Source organism: Notothenia rossii (genome assembly GCF_949606895.1).
Source record: "Notothenia rossii genome assembly, contig: SUPER_4_unloc_1, whole genome shotgun sequence".
Lineage (NCBI taxonomy): Eukaryota > Metazoa > Chordata > Actinopteri > Perciformes > Nototheniidae > Notothenia > Notothenia rossii.
This window is the reverse complement of record NW_027640358.1, coordinates 132,742-155,187: the sequence shown is the minus strand read 5'-3', so window position 1 is coordinate 155,187 and position 22,446 is coordinate 132,742. Positions and strand designations below refer to the sequence as shown.

General features: G+C 40.3%; 1 protein-coding gene across 1 annotated transcript; it reads left to right on the top strand.

The window, feature by feature from the left end:
* The first annotated feature begins 596 nt into the window (after positions 1 to 596).
* Positions 597 to 21,794, top strand: LOC307038372 (NACHT, LRR and PYD domains-containing protein 12-like). The gene is made up of 14 exons (XM_079696273.1): positions 597 to 1,379; positions 2,239 to 2,376; positions 4,300 to 4,404; positions 5,912 to 6,016; positions 7,517 to 7,752; positions 7,947 to 9,798; positions 11,406 to 11,588; positions 11,993 to 12,163; positions 13,020 to 13,190; positions 14,047 to 14,214; positions 14,615 to 14,785; positions 16,389 to 16,559; positions 16,990 to 17,033; positions 20,325 to 21,794. Coding segments are annotated over exons 2-14 (3,507 nt in total). The 5' UTR covers positions 597 to 1,379; positions 2,239 to 2,248; the 3' UTR covers positions 20,327 to 21,794.
* The last annotated feature ends 652 nt before the right edge of the window (positions 21,795 to 22,446 follow it).

The following is a 22,446-nucleotide window of genomic DNA, read 5'->3' as shown; positions in this document are numbered from 1 at the left end:
TTGAGGAGAAAGCAGTTAATTGTTAATTACTGGGCAAATCTACAGGGTCATAAAGATACTCACCCTACTAAACAAACTGTACAAACAAGTTGGGAAAGTAACAAAATAAAAAAAGAAAGTTTTTGTTTTTGTGTTTCGGAAATATGTAAGGAATTCAAAGTTAAAGAATGGAATATTAGTCCGATGGTGTTGTTATCAGCTGTTCCACCATGGTTGCTACCTCAACCTATAGTAGATTTATCACTATTGAAACGGGTACATTCAATGAAAAACAAATTCAATGTACGGGCTTATGTGAACACTGTTCTACATGAACAATATGGGCACTTTATAAAAATATTTACTGATGGTTCCAAAAATCCAGAAAATGGTCTAACTAGTTGTGCATTTTATGTTCCTGAGTTAAAAGTCAAAGTGGGAAAGCGTACAAGTGATCACATCGCAGTATATACAGTAGAGATGATGGCTATCTCTCTAGCACTTCAGTGGGTAGAGGAAATACAGCCAATGCGAGTGGTCATTTGCTCTGACTCCAGCGCGGCTCTGGAGAGTATAAACAACTTCTCTTCAGAATGTCGTCAGGATATTTTACATGAAATTTTACACATCATGTTTAGGTTAGTTCATCTGGGAATTGTTGTTCAATTTGTGTGGGTTCCAGCGCATGTGGGCATTAGAGGGAATGAAGTAGTGGATCAACTGGCAAAATGTGGTTTGAAAGCAAACCAGATTGATATTAGTGTACCCATCAGTAGAGCAGAAGTCAAATCTTTTACTAAAGTGGTTATCAAGCAACAATGGCAAAAACTATGGGACAGTAACACCAAAGGAAGACATTTATATCAGATAGAAAGGGAAGTAGGAACAGGAAGCACTTGGGGGAGTAGTAGAAGAGAACAGAGCATTAACAGCAGGATAAAATTGGGACACTCTGGACTAAACTCATCACTGCATCTGATTGGAAAACATCCAAATGGCAATTGTGATGGTTGCCAACAACCAGAGACAATACATCATGTATTTTTTAGCTGCCCGGAATATAACAGACAAAGATTCATTCTGAAAACTGCACTGGAACAACTCAACATCAAGGACATGGATTTCAAGGCAATATTTGAAAGTAAATCAAGAAATGAAGCAAACAAGCTGATCTTCAAATTCCTCAAAAGCACTGGTCTGAGGACAAGAATTTAGTATGAACATTTAATAACTAAACAGTAGGTGGCGAAATATGCTCCAAGTGGAAGCAATTCGCCATTAAAGAGAAGAAGAAGAAGAAGAAGAGGAGGAGCTGCAGACAGGTGAGGGTGTTAAAGTCCAAGTAGGAAGTCAGACTGCCAGACGCCATTTCACAGCTCGAGGAGCAGGAGGAGAACAGGGTGAGTGTTAACACCAGGATCTGCTTTCTAACACATTATTTACTCTGTTTCACTGGATATCAGAACATCAGCGTCCTAGAGTCCAATGAGACTTTACAAGTGGTGTGAACTTTATTATTTCCTGTTTTCTGATTCATCAAAGCAACATAACATGCGACAGCCCAGCGCAGTCAAAATGGGGAGCGGCCTGTCTGAAGTCTGACTGATTTGATGTTTTTTAACCAAGTGTTAAACTTTCCTGTCGGCTCCCAGACCGTAGTGGAGGAAACAGGGGTGACTCTCTGCAGTCTTCCAGGGCCGAAGCAACAAACTTCGGGTTCAATAACCCACTTTTCAATAAGGCAGACAGGAGAGCTCTTCTTTGGGAGGCCGTTGCATTTATTAAGGTCTTTGTTACAGATCTAATTTTGAAGACACTCGACAGACCTTTGCTGCTGTTTAGTTCACTTCAGAAACACACACCACCGCTCGCTCACTCTCCCTCGCTCTACCATGCACACACACATGCAAGTGCCACCCCCCTCTCTCTCTTTCTCTCTCTCTCTCAACCCTAATATCATAACACAAGTTTATTATTTCTCATGGTTTAGATTTGTGTGTGTGTGTGTGTGTGTGTGTGTGTGTGTGTGTGTGTGTGTGTGTGTGTGTGTGTGTGTGTGTGTGTGTGTGTGTGTGTGTGTGTGTGTGTGTGTGTGTGTGTGTGTGTGTGTGTGTGTGTGTGTGTGTGTGTGTGTGTGTGTGTGTGTGTGTGTGTGTGTGTGTGTGTGTGTGTGTGTGTGTGTGTGTGTGTGTGTGTGTGTGTGTGTGTGTGTGTGTGTGTGTGTGTGTGTGTGTGTGTGTGTGTGTGTGTCACACACAGACTGGAGAAGATGAGTGGTTTTAAAGATGAGGAAGCAGAGGACACATCTTCAGTCTCCAGCTGTCTGTCTCTGAAGAGTGACTGGTCTAAAGATAGACCTCCAGTCTTCAGTAATGAACCTGGACCTTCAGACACAAAGTAAGACTTTCTGCTGTAACCTGACCTGAAGAGGATTCACTTTTTATGTTATCTGATCATCTAACCTGTTCTTTAATGATCGCTTTAAAGAAACTTAGTAACAGTACAGTGAACATCCTTTAGGGGGAAAGATTTGTTTTAGAATATTGAAGTTCAAAGCATCAATCTGGTGCATTTTGAGAGCAACATTAACCCTACCTTAATGATACCTTAAAGCGGACAAAAGGCACTGGAGAACACTTATTAATTAACACCCTTTAATGAAACAAACTAATGCCCTCAGGGGTTCCCAAACTTTGCCATGCCAAGGACCCCCATATAGCATTATCCTCTGGCGGGGACCCCCCTGTTGCAATTTTTTTTTAAATGATGTGTACAAGTGCCTTGCGATGGAGCATGCAGTGCGTTGCCACTACATTTGGGGCCTTTTGCCTGATCAAAGCTGTCACTCCGCTTTTTTTGCCTGTCATAGCCCCACTGCCCCATCTGAACACCACCCACACAACGAGACCAGTCAAGTCCATTTGAGATGATGTACTCATCTAAAACTTGGAAAATGTCTCTTCCTGTGGTCCTACCTTCCAGTGCTTTGCTAAAATAATATTTCCTCAACAAAGTTTTCTTTTTAAATAAATCTGATGTATGCAAACAATTCTGCGACATTTGCTACATCAGTGCTCTCATCCAGCTGCAGAGCGAAATATTCACTAGCTCTCAGATTTTCACTCTTAGTAGCGGCAGATCGATTCTGATTGGCTTTAAGGGCGGTCGTGTGATTTTAAAAATATTTTTAAAAAAGCATCAATGGACACATAGATTGATAGATATGCAGTTATTAATAACATCTAACATTTTTTTTTTTTTAAATCCCTTTCCCCTCAAACTTTGCCCCCTGGCGGCCCCCCGGGGGGTCGGGGCCCCCACTTTGAAAAACACTGCCTTAACTCACTCAAATACAGTAGTTTACTTATTTTGGTGAAACGAATGTGCGTAGAATTTTAAAGGATGCGGATAGTCTCACCTTGATTCTGGTGCATTCCTTATTGTTTATAGATCTATTCTCATCCACCATCTTTGTTTGTGACGTAAAGAGTGTAAGAGTCACGTTTCTGAATCGGACACTCTGAGTGGATGCAGTCACAGCCAATCGGAGTCTGATTCAGAGGGTTGCCTGTCAGTTTGCTATGGTTCCGTTGTTATGTGTACTGAAACGAGAGCCGGTATAATTCCACGCGCTAAAACAAAATAATAATTGGAATACGTTGTTTTAGTGTCTTAAAAGTAGACTGAGGTATGAAGGGTTAACGTTACATCTTAGGATAATTTTGTGTCATGTTCTGTATACATATTACTAACATATGAGGGTATACTTAGTGTGGTTACTCCATGTTTACTAGCTTTAACATTAACGTTACATCACTCTTTTTCACTTGTTACTCAGTCAGCCAGAGCGCAGATAACACCATTAGATTCACAAACCTGAAACATCATCCATTTCTTCACTGCTGGTGATGACATTGTTGTCAGCTGCTGATACTGCTGCTGCTGCTGCTGCAGCTTGTGGCGCCTGCTTCGATGAAAATAACTTTCTATTATCCATAACTTTATAGGCTATTAGCTTAAAACTCGTCAGACAGGCACTAGGAAGGGTCACTTCTTCAGGGCAGAGAAGGCTACGCAGTACGCAGGCTACTGTCCCGCAGCGGCTGCCTCTCTGGTGGACTCCGGTACTGCACATTACTCCCGAGACGTTTTAAGAAAAAAAAAATAGTTTTAAAGAAACTTAGTAACAGAACAGTAACAAAGTTTAAACTCTTGATCCCTGGCGTCATCAGCGATAGTAAATAATCTACATACAGACAGAAGTCAAAATGTGCTCTCTGAATGAACTAATGATGTTTAAAACATGTGTTGTTTCCACAGACAGAGAGCAGAGTCTCCAGTCCCCAGCTGTCTGTCTCTGAAGAGTGACGGGTCTAAAGACTTTCCTATAAACTTCAGTAATGAACCTGGACCCTCAGACACAAAGTAAGAGTTCCTGCTGTAACCTGACCTGAAGAGGATTCTGTTTTTATATAATCTAATATATTAAACTGTTCTTTAATAATACCATGTGTGCAGTATAGTACAGAACAAAGGCAGCAGAGTTCAGCAAGCTAACGTTATTTGAGGATATTTCAATATAATAAAAATAATAAATGGGATTTATATAGCGCTTTTCTAGACCCAAAGACGCTTTACATTATGAGTAAGGTCGACAAACAAAACAAGAACAAAAACAAACAAAAAAACAAAAACAAAACAAAAACAGAAAAGCAGTCAGGAGGATGTTGGTTCAGAGGGGGGAGGGGGGGGTTTAAGGATAAGCAGAGTTGAAGAGGTGGGTTTTGAGACGGGACTGGAACAGGGTGAGGGAATCAGACTCACGGAGGTCTTGGGGGAGGGAGTTCCAGAGATTCGGGTTTGCCACAGAGAAGGCTCTGTCCCCGAAGCTCCGGAGTTTGGCCTTGGGGATTGAGAGAAAACCGGCTGAGGTGGATCTGAGGGACCGGGGTGGTTGGTAGAGGATGAGGAGGTCAGTGAGGTAGGGGAGGGCCAGATGGTGGAGGGCTTTATAGGTGAGGACCAGGAGTTTGTAGTGAATGCGGTGTGAGACGGGAAGCCCGTGGAGTTCTTTGAGGACCGGGGTGATGTGATGCCATGATTTGGTGTGGGTGAGGAGTCTGGCGGATGCGTTCTGGACACGCTGGAGTCTGTTGAGGGATGTTGTGCTGATGCCGAAGAGGAGTGAGTTGCAAGTATGCATTTATAGCATCATTGTATCAGTGGCATCAAAAGGTTTTAAATGCAAAAATATTGATAAATACTCACTAAACTAAATATATCGTCCAAAACATGATTTAGTACTTGGGCATGTTCATGATATGTATTTTAAAGATGTTTCTTAATAATAGTGATGACCTGGTGAGCTGGTTGTGTTTAGCATTAGCAGATATAACAGAGCTTTGTGTGATTACATGTAGAGTCAATGCAAAGACCCAGATCCGTGCCTGGCAACACCAAGAAAGTGAAGAGGTGAAATTAATGCGTATTCATGCAGCATTTCATCTTTCATTTGTATTTGTTCCGTTCATGGTATGCACGACTTAATGTATAACAATTATTTACAAAACATGTCTCTATAAACACACCATTAGGCGCTTTCACAACAAGTACTTTACCGTACTTAGTTCATCAGAATCTTTAGTTCTGATGAACTAAAGAGCTGATCGCGTTCACACCGGAGTAAGTCCCTCAGGGAGGATTAGGCAAATGAAGCCTTGAGTTGGGGACTGGCTTCAGTAGAAGCTGCTGGGACTCCCAGCAGCTTCTACTGAAGCCTTCCGAGTAAATCGCCAGAAGCGCCGACGCTTCCTCATCTCAACCATCTTTTGTGTTGCCATAAGTTAGTCTCTCTCCGTTTGTAAGCTGAGACAGAAGTCAAAATGTGCTCTGAATGAACTAATGATGTTTAAAACATGTGTTGTTTCCACAGACAGAGAGCAGAGTCTCCAGTCCCCAGCTGTCTGTCTCTGAAGAGTGACTGGTCTAAAGAGAATCCTCCAGTCTTCAGTAATGAACCTGGACCTTCAGACACAAAGTAAGAGTTTCTGCTGTAACCTGACCTGAAGAGGATCCAGTTTTTATGTTATCTGATAATTAGTGTGAATGCTGAGCAACAGACTATTGTTCTTCAAATCTTTATCCTTCAACTTATTTCAACCAATGTTTGGCGTTTAACTCCTTCAGCATACTTTCAGCTCCAGAAACCATTCAAATATTAAAATGTTCAGCTCCTTCAGGACATGACTGCTATGACTTTTCTTGTTTTGGACATTTATACTTTTTATGATATTCACCTTTTTAAACTTTTATTTGTACAATGTAACCCAATGAGAGGAACCTTCAAATCCTCTTTTAGCTACACCGTGTGCAAAATGCTATTTCTTGCAATATCCGTGTTCCTTTTCGTGAGGTGCTCGTTAATGTAGATTCCGGTCCCTTTCAGTTTCTTGGCGTTTATCATCATACGAACTTTTGTCTTTCTGCTCACAAGTTTTATGATCACCCTTTGGCATCCACTTCCCGAAGTCTTCCCAAGTGTGTGGCAGATCTCAATCTCCTCAGACTTCAGGTACACGCCACAAACATTAAGTGCCTCGAGCACCTGTGTTTCGACCGAATCATGTCCGTCTCTGTCTGTAGAAGGCGCAGAATCTCTTTTCACTACCTGGGAATATGGTTTTATGATTTTGAATCCGGTCACGATAACATCCTCTTTCCGGGTTTGTTGTCCAAGCTCCTCGATCCTTCTCTCCAGCGTGACAATCTTCTCGTCTTTTTCCTTCATTATCCTCTCCATGCTTCCGATCGTTTCCAGCACTTTTTTAATTGTTATGCTGTCATCCTTTCGGGTCTTATTTAAGTCACTTATATCCTTGGTAATGCTGGATAAAGCGTCCTTAATTTCTAGGAGATCAGCGTTCGCTGCGTTCGCAGCATTCGCCCGTGTCGCCATCTTGACCCTGAACCCAGTGTTCCTGCTACACGGGGAAATAAAATGCCGGCTTCACAAAACTCTTTGGGAGTTTTACGGGGGGTGGTTTGCAATCCGCCCAGCCAATCAGAAATGGGAACCTTTTCTCCCATGAAAGTACCTGCTCTCTAGCAGGGACTAAAAAGGGGGTTCAAAGGTTCTCATGAACTAAGTTCTAGTTCCGGATTTTTTGGGTGTGAACGCAAAATATTAGAACTATCGGAGCTATACTGGGAAAAGTATTCCGGTGTTAAAGCGCCTATTGACCGAAAAGGAGCAGGGAGAAGAAAACAATCTTCACAGCCACACATAACAGTATCGTAGGATAATAAGAGAAACACAAAAACGTACTTACAAAAATACTTAGTTCCCACTTGACAGTTAACGGAAATAAACAAAACAACAACACCAAAATATCACATGTGCAAGGGAAAGTGCAGCACCCTCACCTGAGTCCTACTGGAGGAGAAGAGTCTTGAGTGAGGCGTTGGTGACGCTCTGCCCTTTGGTGAGAATCAGCTCCTCTAATGTAAAGTGCTGTAAAGGATGTGTTCCTCTCCACAGAGGGAAGAGGGAGAGTGGTGTTCCTGTGGAGCAGCAGCTGTCCAGCTGTGCTCTGTGTCAGGACGTCCTGAAGGATCCAGTCTCTACCAGCTGTGGACACTGGTTCTGCAGACAGTGCATCACCTCATACTGGGAGCAGAGACCTCCATCAGGAGACCCCTCCTGTCCCCAGTGTGGGAAAAGACCCAGAACCACAGCTGGACTGCAGACAGCCAGTCAGAGCAGAACTGTACGAGGTAAGAGGCCGAACACACGCAGCGTTTCATTCCTCTTCCTGGTTCCTTTGTTTCTGAATAGGTATACTGCTGTAGAGCAGAGACAGTGAGCTGTTTATACAACATTTAAACTCAGTCTGTTTGTTGTTGTTTAATTGTTCTAATTAGATTCTCAGAGCATGTTCCTCATTCTCTCCTGTTTCCTTCTCTTCCAGCAGAACGTGGTCTGCAGGAGGTTCTAGATGAACATAGGCTCAGTCTGAGGAGGAGATGTGAACGTGTGACTGAAGGAACTGATCAAAGTGAAACCCTCCTCAACAGCATCTTCACTGAGCTCTACATCACACAAGGCCAGAGTGAAGAGGTGAATACCCAACATGAGGTGAGGCAGCTGGAGACAGCTTCCAAGAAGAAGCCCCTCCATGACACTCCAATCAAGTGCCAGGACATCTTTAAAGCCTCACCTGACCAACAGACTCTCATCAGAGCGGTCCTGACCAACGGAGTCGCTGGAGTTGGAAAAAGCTTCTCAGTGCAGAAGTTCACTCTGGACTGGGCCGAGGGTTTGGGAAACCAAGATGTCAGTCTGGTGGTCCCGCTCTCCTTCAGGGAGCTGAACCTGATCAAAGGTGAGCAGTACAGTCTTCTCAGGCTGCTCCATGTTTTCCATCCAACCTTACAGAAGCTCACAGCAGAGCAGCTGGCTGTCTGCAAAGTGCTGCTCATCTTTGACGGCCTGGATGAAAGCAGACTTTCTCTGGACTTCAGAAACAATGAGGTTGTGTCTGATGTCTCTCAGCAGTCCTCAGTCAACGTGCTGCTGACAAACCTCATCAGGGGGAAGCTGCTTCCCTCGGCTCTCGTCTGGATAACTTCCAGACCTGCAGCGGCCAATCAGATCCCTCCTGAGTGTGTGGACAGGGTAACAGAAGTACGAGGCTTCACTGACGCCCAGAAGGAGGAGTACTTCAGGAGGAGATGGAGTGATGAAGAGCTGTCCAGCAGAATCATCTCTCACATCAAGAGCTCCAGGAGCCTCCACATCATGTGTCTGATCCCAGTCTTCTGCTGGATCACTGCTGCAGTTCTGGACCACATGTTGACTACAGACCAGAGAGGAGAGCTGCCCCAGACCCTCACTGACATGTACTCACACTTCCTGCTGGTCCAGACCAAGAGGAAGAAGCAGAAGTATGAAGAGGGACATGAGACGAGTCCACAGCAGCTGACGGAGGCTGACAGGGAGCTTCTTCTGAAGCTGGGGAGGCTGGCGTTTGAACATCTGGAGAAAGGAGACATCATGTTCTACCAAGAAGACCTGCAGCGCTGTGGTCTTGATGTCTCCGAGGCCTTGGTGCACTCAGGAGTTTGTACAGAGATCTTCAGAAGAGAGAGTATGATCTTCCAGAAAACAGTCTACTGCTTTGTTCATCTGAGCGTTCAGGAGTTTCTGGCTGCAGTCTACATGTTGCACTGTTACACCAACAGAGACACAGAGGTACTGAAGGACTTCCTGCAGGGAGACTGGGACGAAGACAGTGATATGACTGATGATGATGATGAGCTGTCCCTGAAGGACTTCCTGCAGGGAGATCAGGAGTACCCATCCCTGGATGTCTTCCTGAAGGGAGCCATGGAGAAATCCCTCCAAAGTAAAAATGGCCACCTGGACCTGTTTGTCCGCTTTCTCCACGGCCTCTCTCTGGAGTCCAACCAGAGTCTGTTAGGAGGCCTCCTGGGTCGCACAGACAACAGACCAGAGACCATCCAGAGAGCCATCAGCAACCTGAAGGAGATGAACAGTGGATCCTCTCCTGACAGGATGATCAACATCTTCCACTGTCTGACAGAGATGAAGGACCTCTCAGTACATCAGGAGATCACAGAGTTCCTGAAGTCAGGGAACAGATCAGAGGAGAGACTCTCTGAGATCCACTGCTCTGCTCTGGCCTACATGCTGCAGATGTCAGAGGAGGTTCTGGATGAGTTGGACCTGACGAAGTACAAAACATCACGGGAGGGACGACTGAGACTGATTCCAGCTGTGAGGAACTGCAGGAAGTTCAAGTAAGTCCAGATGTGATTAACTTTATAAACTAATGTGGATCAGGAGTTTAATTATTCAAATAAACGCGATAACATTTCTGCTGTTGAAATACTGAGAGCAAAATAAACCCAACACTGTTCTTCTATTTATTTATAATAATAGTTCAACTGAAGCGTTCCTCTCTTCATATTGAGTGATGGAGGCGACATGTCAAACACATGAAGGACTTGAGAGGTTCCTCAGCATGTGATCACACCACACAGCAGGACTTACAGTTATCACAGAAACATGTTATTATTACAAATAAAAGAATGGATACATTATGAATACATTATGAATACTCAGGTACACATTCATTATATTCACTATATTGTTCTATGCTGACCCATTCCTCCCACCTTTCCTCAAAGATATGCATTTGGTTTCTAATCTAGTTGTTTTCTCCGTTACATAGATTTCATTTACTAAGTTCTTCCATTGTGAGTTTACTGAGTTATTCTCTTTCAGACAATTCCTTGTCATTTGTTTGATGATCTCTTTTCTAATGACCAGAAATAGATAGGAATCTTTTTGTATCTCCTCTGGTGTTTCCCCGGTAATAGGGAGAATGGGTTTTTGTTGAGAGAACAAGATATTGGACATTTCTCTTCAAAGTGTTTCCCAGAAGTCTCCCAACACATCACAGGCCCAGAATATATGTGTCTGGTTTCTGCTCAGCGCGTTCTCTCCAGCATTTTGAAGTGAGGGTTTGTTTGTATTCACTTTGAATCTGGGGTGTCTTCAAGTATGGAATTAAAAGCTTCATGTATTCTTTCCTGTAGTTTGAGTTGGTGGTGTTATGAATGTTTCTTGTTCTACTGGTATGTTGCAGGATCATTCATTTCCCCATTGATCTGTTACATTAATAATACTGTGTTCATCTTGATTTTTAAATTGTAATATTTGAACCATCTTAGTTTGAAATGTTGTTTCCACTCCAGGGTCATAAACTGTAAGCATGTATTTCATTAATGGCTTGATGAAAAGATCTCTTTTTTAAATGCCGGATAGATAACTCCTCACTGGAAGAATCTGAATAAATGGTATTTGAGTAAATCATATTGTAACGAAAGCTGTTCAAAGGATTTCATGTCTTTATCACCGAACAAGTTTTGATCACAATATGTTAGAGTTTAAAATCAGATCTATATCATATCCCACCAATAACAGAGTTCTGTCTTAATGCTGATAGACTGGGAACATCTGATGGTATCAAGTTGAACATATTGAAACTTTATTGGTTTGTTAATTGTGTTTGTGTGCGCAATAAATGTTCAGATGCTCAGAGAAGCCAAAACATCCGTCATCCATCATTCACATCCAAATATTAACTAACATTTAAATATGTACATCTCTAATATCGTCAAGTGATTCATTTAATTTCTGTTTCTTTAGGTAACAGTCAGTGACAGCAGGAGCACAGACATGTGATCAGATCACACTGACAAATCATTACACTCTATTATCATATATTATTATATATTATATTAAATGGACTAGCAGCAAAGGTCTATCAGAACATGTCAAATCTTTTAATATAATGTTCCCTCTTTTTTTAACACATGTTGTAATATATGTTTTATTATAGAATGACTGGCTCTGGACCCTATGGAGTCTCAGGGCCTGACTGTGAAGTCATAGCCTCAGCTCTGAAGTCTGACCCCTCCCATCTGAGAGATCTGGACCTGAGTAACATCCCTCTGAAGGATGCACATGTGAAGCGTCTGATTTCTGCACTAAAGAGTCCAAACTGCAGACTGGAGGCTCTCAGGTCAGTTCACTGACTGCAGTTCATATTGATCTGTTTGTGTTTATGATTTTATGAATTTGAACAAATGCAATGTTATTGTTATTTGTTCCGTTTCTGCTAATGACTGAATATTGATCAGAGTAACAGAGAGAAGGTGAATGTGTGAGGGAGAGAGTTTGAGCTTCCACAGACTCACCCTGTGCTCCAGGAGTCAGTGGAGATGCTGTCAGTACTGATGAGCTGTGAGGGAGATGAAGGAGTTGTTAAACATCTGATCAAAGTTAAAGTTCCAGATTATCAGTGGATTGTTTCTGCATCATCTCTGACATTAAAACCCTGTTTGACTCTGAACAGATTATTAAACCTGGAGTTATTTCAAACAGGAACTTTGTTTTCTAAACTTACATCATGTTTTCTTTATTCAGACTGAGGGACTGCTGGTTGTCAGAGATCAGCTGTTCTGATCTGATCTCAGCTCTGAAGTCCAACATCCATCTGAGAGATCTGGACCTGAGTAAGAACGATCTGCAGGATTCAGGAGTGGAGCTGCTGAGAGATCTTCTGGAGAGTCCAGACTGCAGACTGGAGACCCTCGGGTCAGTTCACTGACTCTCTGTTACTGCTGGAGATCTCACATGTTCACTTTCTAATTGAACCTCATTTATATTCATTTATAACTTTCATCCATAAAGTTATAAATATCCTTTTATTCATGTTTCATTTTTAAGAGTAAGAAGTAAGAACTGCAGACATACATGTTGAGTGTTTCTTAAAGGAACTGTAATAGATGTTAGTTGTAAAAAGTAAATCTATGTATTTAATATTTAGTAAACGATAACGTCTGAATAAAGGTCATCTGAAGTCACTTTAGTTTCACATTGTGGTGGGAATGTATTTATCAAATGCGGATCGAGAGTCAAAGCATTCAGCTCTTTGTGGTATTTTATTTCTTGCAGAAAGTTCAGTCAGTCACACAGAGAGCACACAGTCTGCAGAGAGGAAGAGGAAGAGTAGAGTTTGGGTTGCATATTTAAACACAGAGAGAGGAGAAAGGGAGGGGGAAGCTTGGTGAGGATGAAGGAGCATTCTGGGAGTTAGGGAGTTAGGGAGGACGGATCAGGAAGTTCTCAGTTCACCTGAGGTGAAGGTCATACTGTTGGTGCACATAGAGAGTCACTAACAACACTGCAACACATCTTCTTCATAAGGACTTCTCCTAAGCTTAGCTAAGAAGTGTGAGAAGTAGTAAATATAGAGAAACATTAGCAAATAAGAATCACACAATGATATTATTAAAGTAAGTCAGTGAGTATAATATGTTTCTATTACATACATGATAGAGTTCACTTTCTGAAGTAGACAGATGTTTCTGTTCAGATTCATTTAAATGTTGAGTAACATCTGATTGGATTATAAACTGATGTTTATCCTCATCATGTTTTCTTTATTCAGACTGAGGTACTGCAGGTTGTCAGAGATCAGCTGTTCTGCTCTGATCTCAGCTCTGAAGTCCAACATCCATCTGAGAGATCTGGACCTGAGTCACAACGCTCTGCAGGATTCAGATGTGGAGCTGCTGAGAGGTCTTCTGGAGAGTCCAGACTGCAGACTGGAGACCCTCAGGTCAGTTCACTGACTCTCTGTTACTGCTGGAGATCTCACATGTTCACTTTGTAGTTGAACCTAATTTATATTCATTAATAACTTTCATCCATAAAGTTATAAATATCCTTATATTCATATTTCATTTTTAAGAGTAAGAAGTAAGAACTGCAGACATACATGTTGAGTGTTTCTTAAAGGAACTGTAATAGATGTTAGTTGTAAAAAGTAAATCTATATATTTAATATTTAGTAAACGATAACGTCTGAATAAAGGTCATCTGAAGTCACTTTAGTTTTACATTGTGGTGGGAATTTATTCATCAAATGCGGATCGAGAGTCAAAGCATTCAGCTCTTTGTGGTATTTTATTTCTTGCAGAAAGTTCAGTCAGTCACACAGAGAGCACACAGTCTGCAGAGAGGAAGAGGAAGAGTAGAGTTTGGGTTGCATATTTAAACACAGAGAGAGGAGAAAGGGAGGGGGAAGCTTGGTGAGGATGAAGGAGCATTCTGGGAGTTAGGGAGTTAGGGAGGCCGGATCAGGAAGTTCTCAGTTCACCTGAGGTGAAGGTCATACTGTTGGTGCACATAGAGAGTCACTAACAACACTGCAACACATCTTCTTCATAAGGACTTCTCCTAAGCTTAGCTAAGAAGTGTGAGAAGTAGCAAATATAGAGAAACATTAGCAAATAAGAATCACACAATGATATTATTAAAGTAAGTGAGTGAGTATAATATGTTTCTATTACATACATGATAAAGTTCACTTTCTGAAGTAGACAGATGTTTCTGTTCTCATTCATTTAAATGTTGAGTAACATCTGATTGGATTATAAACTGATTTTTACCTTCATCATGTTTTCTTTATTCAGACTCTGGAGCTGCAGTTTGTCAGAGATCAGCTGTTCTGCTGTGATCTCAGCTCTGAAGTCCAACATCCATCTGAGAGATCTGGACCTGAGTCACAACGCTCTGAAGGATTCAGGAGTGGAGCTGAGAGATCTTCTGGAGAGTCCAGACTGCAGACTGGAGACCCTCAGGTCAGTTCACTGACTCTCTGTTACTGCTGGAGATCTCACATGTTCACTTTGTAATTGAACCTCATTTATATTCATTAATAACTTTCATCCATAAAGTTATAAATATCCTTTTATTCATGTTTCATTTTTAAGAGTAAGAAGTAAGAACTGCAGACATACATGTTGAGTGTTTCTTAAAGGAACTGTAATAGATGTTAGTTGTAAAAAGTAAATCTATGTATTTAATATTTAGTAAATGATAACGTCTGAATAAAGGTCATCTGAAGTCATTTTAGTTTTACATGATAAAGTTCACTTTCTGGAGTAGACAGATGTTTCTGTTCAGATTCATTTAAATGTTGAGTAACATCTGATTGGATTATAAACAGATGTTTATCCTCATCATGTTTTCTTTATTCAGACTGAGTGGCTGCATGTTGTCAGAGATCAGCTGTTCTGCTCTGGCCTCAGCTCTGAAGTCCAACATCCATCTGAGAGATCTGGACCTGAGTCACAACGATCTGCAGGATTCAGGAGTGGAGCTGCTGAGAGATCTTCTGGAGAGTCCAGACTGCAGACTGGAGACCCTCAGGTCAGTTCACTGACTCTCTGTTACTGCTGGAGATCTCACATGTTCACTTTGTAGTTGAACCTAATTTATATTCATTATTATAAAACGGACAAGTCAAATCAAGCAATCTGATTGGTTCTTAGCCGTGATATACTGAGCGTATACCACGGGCAGAATTGTAAGTTACTTTTCACAACAAGTCAGTATCCCTCCGCGTCTGAGAAAAACAGTATACCGTTGGGCTGCTTTTCAGACTGGAACAAGAAAGCAGCGGAGAAGTAACGGGGCAGAAAGCCTCCTTTTTGACGCAGCAGTCCAGACATAGACATCAAACGCCAAAACATATTCAGTGTGCAGTTCCTTTGGCATTAGGGCAGGGATATCTAGACACTTTCAAAGGTTTAACATAATGAATTGTGCTACTTTTAAAGCAAGCAACGATGTTTTCAAATCTGTAATCAAAGAGGTCCGCAAAAACGCTATCGACCAATCAGATTGCTTGATTTGACTTGTCAGTTTTATAAATATATTTAAATTTCTTCCGTTACGAAACAAACTTACAAAGCATAAAATGGAAACATTTAAGATTAACTTCGACCTCCGGGGGGGGGTCTTACAGTATAGTATGGTCTTATAGTATGTAGGAGTGGATTGAGCAGTGCCTATCTCCAGAAAAAAAAGCACCTAAACTACGACATGCAGAGCTACGTGAAGAGCAGGTAGAGCAACTGGAAAAGTACCACCATTCAAAAGCTTTCTGATGCGGGTCTTGAAACAAAGCAGAGAAATTATGACCGTTAGTGGCCACAGGTGCGAAAGCTCTCTCCAGAGCTACTGGAAGCCCAATCTCGGGGACCGGAGAAAGTGGAGCAATATTCTCGCCACGCCAAGCAACAGCCTCGAACAACCTCAACCAATACAAGTGACCACGTAAGCCATGCTACTGATGCTGGACAGTTTTTCAGTGGGTGCACAATAAACAGCAACATACACATTCATGTAAATAAACAGCCAAATAATGGATCAACGCTCTCTTTCTAATATGTTCGCTTGCTGTTAGTGTTGTTGCATAGCAACCACCATGCACTATGTTTCGTGCAGAAGGCAACGGAGGGACTATTTTATTTTGAACATCATTATTTACTAATAAAAACTATTTAAATTAGAGTGTGTATTTTTCTTTCATATTGCCACACTTGGTAACCGTTTTATAAAAGCAATAGCTCACTTCAGGCCATGATATATGCTCATTATATCACAGCTAAGGGGCGTGGTTCGGCCCGACGCTTCCTATTGTTTATATAACTTACATCCATAAAGTTATAAATGTCCTTATATTCATATTTCATTTTTAAAAGTAAGAAGTAAGAACTGCAGACATACATGTTGACTGTTTCTTAAAGGAACTGTAATAGATGTTAGTAGTTCAAAGTAAATCTATGTATTTAATATTTAGTAAACGATAACGTCTGAATAAAGGTCATCTGAAGTCACTTTAGTTTTACATCATAAAGTTCACTTTCTGGAGTAGACAGATGTTTCTGTTCAGATTCATTTAAATGTTGAGTAACATCTGATTGGATTATAAAAAGGTTTTTATCCTCATCATGTTTTCTTTATTCAGACTGAGGGGCTGCATGTTGTCAGAGATCAGCTGTTCTGCTCTGATCTCAGCTCTGAAGTCCAACATCCATCTGAGAGATCTGGACCTGAGTAAGAACGATCTGCAGGATTCAGATGTGGAGCTGCTGAGAGATCTTCTGGAGAGTCCAGACTGCAGACTGGAGACCCTCAGGTCAGTAAGGGGTCTCTGCTGGTTCAGCAGTATTGTATGAAACACAGGGAGGTGTTTCTCTCACTGGGGAAACAGATCAGTGATGTTACCCACTGACTGCAGGCTCTTCCATTCTTCCATCAACTATAGAAGGCCAGCTGGAAATGCAAAGCCACATTTAGTAAGTGATCAACTTTCCACCAGACATGTGGGATTTGACAGAAGAGTGGAAAAGGTAGTCTGTGTTTGATGGGATGTTTTTAGCTCCTTGACTAATGACTGTTACTTCCTGTCATGCAGCTGAGAGCTGTGGCAGTCAGTCGTAGTGTTTGCAGAGAAGATATGATGGGATGTAAAGCATGAGATCAGTCAGGACTCTGAAGCTGACTCAAAGAACAAACACTTCTTTTAAACTGGATCCATAACTGTTGGATTGTGTTCATCCCTACAGGATCAGAGATGATGAGACGATCAGAGCCGAGATCCAGAAGACCTGTGAGTACTGAATATCCTCCATTCATCCAGATATGAAACTCTTTGATGGAGCATGTCCTCAGAGGAAAACAACACTCTGGTTTCTCTCTCTTCATCATTTTGTCTGTTTCTCTTCAGAACAACTGTCTATCAACACAGTGACGCGTTCACTGACACTCTGTAACATGTAAATAAACTCTGAAGAATAAAACACATGAAAACATCAACATTATAACCAGTTTGTTACAGTATTACCATCAACATATACTTCAGTACAAGTAGAAGTACTCAGATCTTGTTCTTGAGTAAAAGTAGAAGTACTCAGATCTTGTTCTTGAGTAAAAGTAGAAGTACTCAGATCTTGTTCTTGAGTACAAGTAGAATTACTCAGATCTTGTTCTTGAGTAAAAGTAGAAGTACTCAGATCTTGTACTTGAGTAAAAGTAGAATTACTCAGATCTTGTACTTGAATAAAAGTAGAAGTACTTAGATCTTGTACTTGAGTAAAAGTAGAAGTAATCAGATCTTGTACTTGAGTAAAAGTAGAAGTACTCAGATCTTGTACTTGAGTAAAAGTAGAATTACTCAGATCTTGTACTTGAGTAAAAGTAGAAGTACTCAGATCTTGTACTTGAGTAAAAGTAGAAGTACTCAGATCTTGTTCTTGAGTAAAAGTAGAAGTACTCAGATCTTGTTCTTGAGTAAAAGTAGAAGTACTCAGATCTTGTACTTGAGTAAAAGTAGAAGTACTCAGATCTTGTACTTGAGTAAAAGTAGAATTACTCAGATCTTGTACTTGAGTAAAAGTAGAATTACTCAGATCTTGTACTTGAGTAAAAGTAGAATTACTCAGATCTTGTACTTGAGTAAAAGTAGAAGTACTCAGATCTTGTACTTGAGTAAAAGTAGAATTACTCAGATCTTGTACTTGAGTAAAAGTAGAAGTACTCAGATCTTGTAGGCTACTTGAGTAAAAGTAGAAGTACTCAGATCTTGTTCTTGAGTAAAAGTAGAAGTACTCAGATCTTGTACTTCCGTAAAAGTAGAAGTACTCAGATCTTATACTTGAGTAAAAGTAGAAGTACTCAGATCTTGTACTTGAGTAAAAGTAGAAGTACTCGGATCTTGTACTTGAGTAAAAGTAGAAGTACTCAGATCTTGTTCTTGAGTAAAAGTAGAAGTACTCAGATCTTGTTCTTGAGTAAAAGTAGAAGTACTCAGATCTTGTACTTGAGTAAAAGTAGAAGTACTCAGATCTTGTACTTGAGTAAAAGTAGAATTACTCAGATCTTGTACTTGAGTAAAAGTAGAATTACTCAGATCTTGTACTTGAGTAAAAGTAGAATTACTCAGATCTTGTACTTGAGTAAAAGTAGAAGTACTCAGATCTTGTACTTGAGTAAAAGTAGAATTACTCAGATCTTGTACTTGAGTAAAAGTAGAAGTACTCAGATCTTGTAGGCTACTTGAGTAAAAGTAGAAGTACTCAGATCTTGTTCTTGAGTAAAAGTAGAAGTACTCAGATCTTGTACTTCCGTAAAAGTAGAAGTACTCAGATCTTATACTTGAGTAAAAGTAGAAGTACTCAGATCTTGTACTTGAGTAAAAGTAGAAGTACTCGGATCTTGTACTTGAGTAAAAGTAGAAATACTCAGATCTTGTTCTTGAGTAAAAGTAGAAGTACTCAGATCTTGTACTTGAGTAAAAGTAGAAGTACTCGGATCTTGTACTTGAGTAAAAGTAGAAGTATTCAGATCTTGTAGTAAAAGTAGAAGTACTCAGATCTTGTTCTTTAGTAAAAGTAGAAGTACTCAGGTCTTGTTCTTGAGTAAAAGTAGAAGTACTCAGATCTTGTTCTTGAGTGAAAGTAGAAGTACTCAGATCTTGTACTTGAGTAAAAGTAGAATTACTCAGATCTTGTACTTGAGTAAAAGTAGAATTACTCAGATCTTGTACTTGAGTAAAAGTAGAAGTACTCAGATCTTGTACTTGAGTAAAAGTAGAATTACTCAGATCTTGTACTTGAGTAAAAGTAGAAGTACTCAGATCTTGTAGGCTACTTGAGTAAAAGTAGAAGTACTCAGATCTTGTTCTTGAGTAAAAGTAGAAGTACTCAGATCTTGTACTTGAGTAAAAGTAGAAGTACTCAGATCTTGTACTTGAGTAAAAGTAGAAGTACTCAGATCTTATACTTGAGTAAAAGTAGAAGTACTCAGATCTTGTACTTGAGTAAAAGTAGAAGTACTCAGATCTTGTACTTGAGTAAAAGTAGAAGTACTCAGATCTTTTAGTAAAAGTAGAAGTACTCAGATCTTTTAGTAAAAGTAGAAGTACTCAGATCTTGTTCTTGAGTAAAAGTAGAAGTACTCAGATCTTGTACTTGAGTAAAAGTAGAAGTACTCAGATCTTTTAGTAAAAGTAGAAGTACTCAGATCTTGTTCTTGAGTAAAAGTAGAAGTACTCAGATCTCGTACTTGAGTAAAAGTAGAAGTACTCAGATCTTATACTTGAGTAAAAGTAGAATTACTCAGATCTTGTACTTGAGTAAAAGTAGAAGTACTCAGATCTTTTAGTAAAAGTAGAAGTACTCAGATCTTGTTCTTGAGTAAAAGTAGAAGTACTCAGATCTTGTACTTGAGTAAAAGTAGAAGTACTCAGATCTTTTAGTAAAAGTAGAAGTACTCAGATCTTGTATTTGAGTAAAAGAAGAAGTACCAGAGTGTAGGAATACTCTGTTACAGTAAAAGTCCTGCATTCAAAATGTTCCTCAAGTAAAAGTAGAAAAGTATTCTCATCAAAATATAGTGAAAGACAGTAAAAGTAGTCGTTGTGCAGATTGGTCCATTTCAGAATAATAGATATGATATGTTTTATAATGATTGATCATGAAAGTGTTCTCAAAGCTGCTAAAGGTGCAGCTAGTTTGAATGACTTTGTATACTGCAGGGTAGCTTGGGATTATATGTAGTGGAGTTTCTACTCCACTACATATAATCCCTTTAGTACAAAGTAGCATCAAAGGGAAATACTCAGGTAAAGTACAAGTACCTCCACATTGTACTGAAGTACAGTACTTGAGTAAATGTACTTAGTTCCTCTCCTGGTCTGTAAAGCTCTCCCAACATATGCAGGTTAGCATCCGGCAGCTTCTATGTGCTGGGGACCCGTACTGTACATTTCTATCATCACACTTTGGGCTCCTCAACATGTGTGGGTTCCCAGCAGGACTCTCTGAGCTGCAGACACATTCTTTCTGTGACTTTGTTCCAGATATCTGGAGCATAATAACTGAAGCTGTTTCTCCATGTTCAGGAACTCCCATCCCCCGAGTCCTGCGGCAGGAAGCGCTCCTTCTCTCCAAGAACTCCTGGACCCTGCGAGCTGGTCCAGAACCAGAGTCCCAGTGAGGAGTCCAGCCAGTCCACCTCTCAGAGTTCAACTAAACTACAACATTATTAAAGATCATGTTTCAAGTTCAAAAAGGATGCTTTCAGACTGAATCCAGAAGTTTCTCAAGCTGCAGTCAAAGCAGATCTTTTGTGAAATATATAAAACAATTATAAAACTGTAATAAGAATTACTCTGAATACTTTCTTTGGACATTTTATTCACATTTCTTTTAATCAAATGATTCTGACTTTCTCTCTGAGTGCTTTTCTCATGAATGAACGACTTCAATCTTCTTTCTTTTCTTGTGTATTTCATAAACAGGATATTGTTGTTTGTCCTTATATCCTGATTGATGAGTCAGCAGTAAAGCAGCCAGGCGGTAACGGTCAGCTGGCATGTGTATCTATTCATTGGCTCATATGTGTAGCATGTTTAATGGCAGTGTTTTGAAAATGGCTGCCAGGTGAATATGTCAGATCTCTGTGTGTTACTCAGAGAACCGTGTGCAGAGTTTTAGAAAGTGCAGAGTTGAATTGCAGATTGTGTGCGGAGCTGAAAATGTGTTTAGAGTTCTGTTTGATTGAATCCAGTCAGTGTTGCTGCAGCAAAGCATAAGGGCTCAGAGCTTGGACCTATTGTGTTCACATTATATACGCTTCCTTTAGGCAATAAGGAATCACTCGGGACATTTTCATTGTTATGCAGATGATACTCAATTATACACAATATAGACCAAAGTATTAGACCAACTACACATTAGAGAGATACCGCAGGTCCTTCCTTCCTGCAGCGGTCAGACTATATAACCACCACGACCCCCCACACAACAACACAGACTATAACACCCCTTGTTGTTAAATACCAACTATGTCCATGTGCAATACATACCTGGCTGTTAAATCTTCAGAACCGTTACAGGATGTGTATTTTGTAAAATGTGTAACTTTTTTTAAATTATAATTTCTTGTTTTAATCTTGAATACTTTGTTGTCTGCATGCTTTAGGGAACATGAAGCTGTCTCTGGCTCTTTCTGCTGTAACAATGTACATTTCTCCTCTGGGACTAATAAAGGGATTCTGATTCTGATCACACCTGCAGGAGCTTTCAGGACATCCCATTCCAAACTCTTAGGCTTTCATTTGAACTTGGTCCCCCTTTGCAGCTATAACAGCTTCCACTCTTCTGGGAAGGCTTTCTACAGATCTTGGAGTGTGTCTGTGGGAAGCCCTTTCATCCAGAAGAGCATTAGTGAGGTCAGACACTGGTGCTGGACGAGAGGCTGGCTCTCCGTTCTAGTTCATCCCAAAGGTGTTCAGTGGGGTTGAGGTCAAGTTTTCTTCTTTCACAAAAAAATAAAATGCAAAACTGCAAGAAAAATGCATCAAAGTCAATGTTGGTGTCAATTTTTGAATATAAAAAATACTTTATTTATTGTTTATTCATAATAATGTTGTCTTCTTAGGTATAGCTTTTTAAATGTTTTTTAAAAAGAAATACAAATAAAACATATTCAATATTTTGTATCTGTTTTAGAAAATAAATACAAAATGATACAGAAAATAATGATCAGTTTTGTGGCTTTATGTAAACGAGCTGAGGACTCTCTATGTTCATGCTCTCCTGGATATAAACCCACAGTGGCAGCCGGCCCATAGGGGCGCTAGGGGCGCCGCCCCACCTCTTCCCACATAAAAAAATTAAATTAAATTAAAAAAATATATATTTAAAAATATATATATTTCAAAAATATATATATTTTATATTTTTAATTTTTAATGAACAAGGTAAATATCATACAATTGGTATCAGTAAAATGTATAATCTACAATAAAATCTTGTTTAAAATTGTGTTACGATGTCTAAAGTTACTGATAAGTCACATGTTTCCTGCCTGGCCTTGCCCTTGGCATTAGTTTATCATTACGGGGCGCTGCCCCCGAGCCAAACAGCAGCAACCAGCACGTTGCAAAAGTCTCAATAGTAAACTGTGCCGCCGAAACATAATTTCAGCCAATCAGCGCCGTCAAATATTTTGGTCACGAG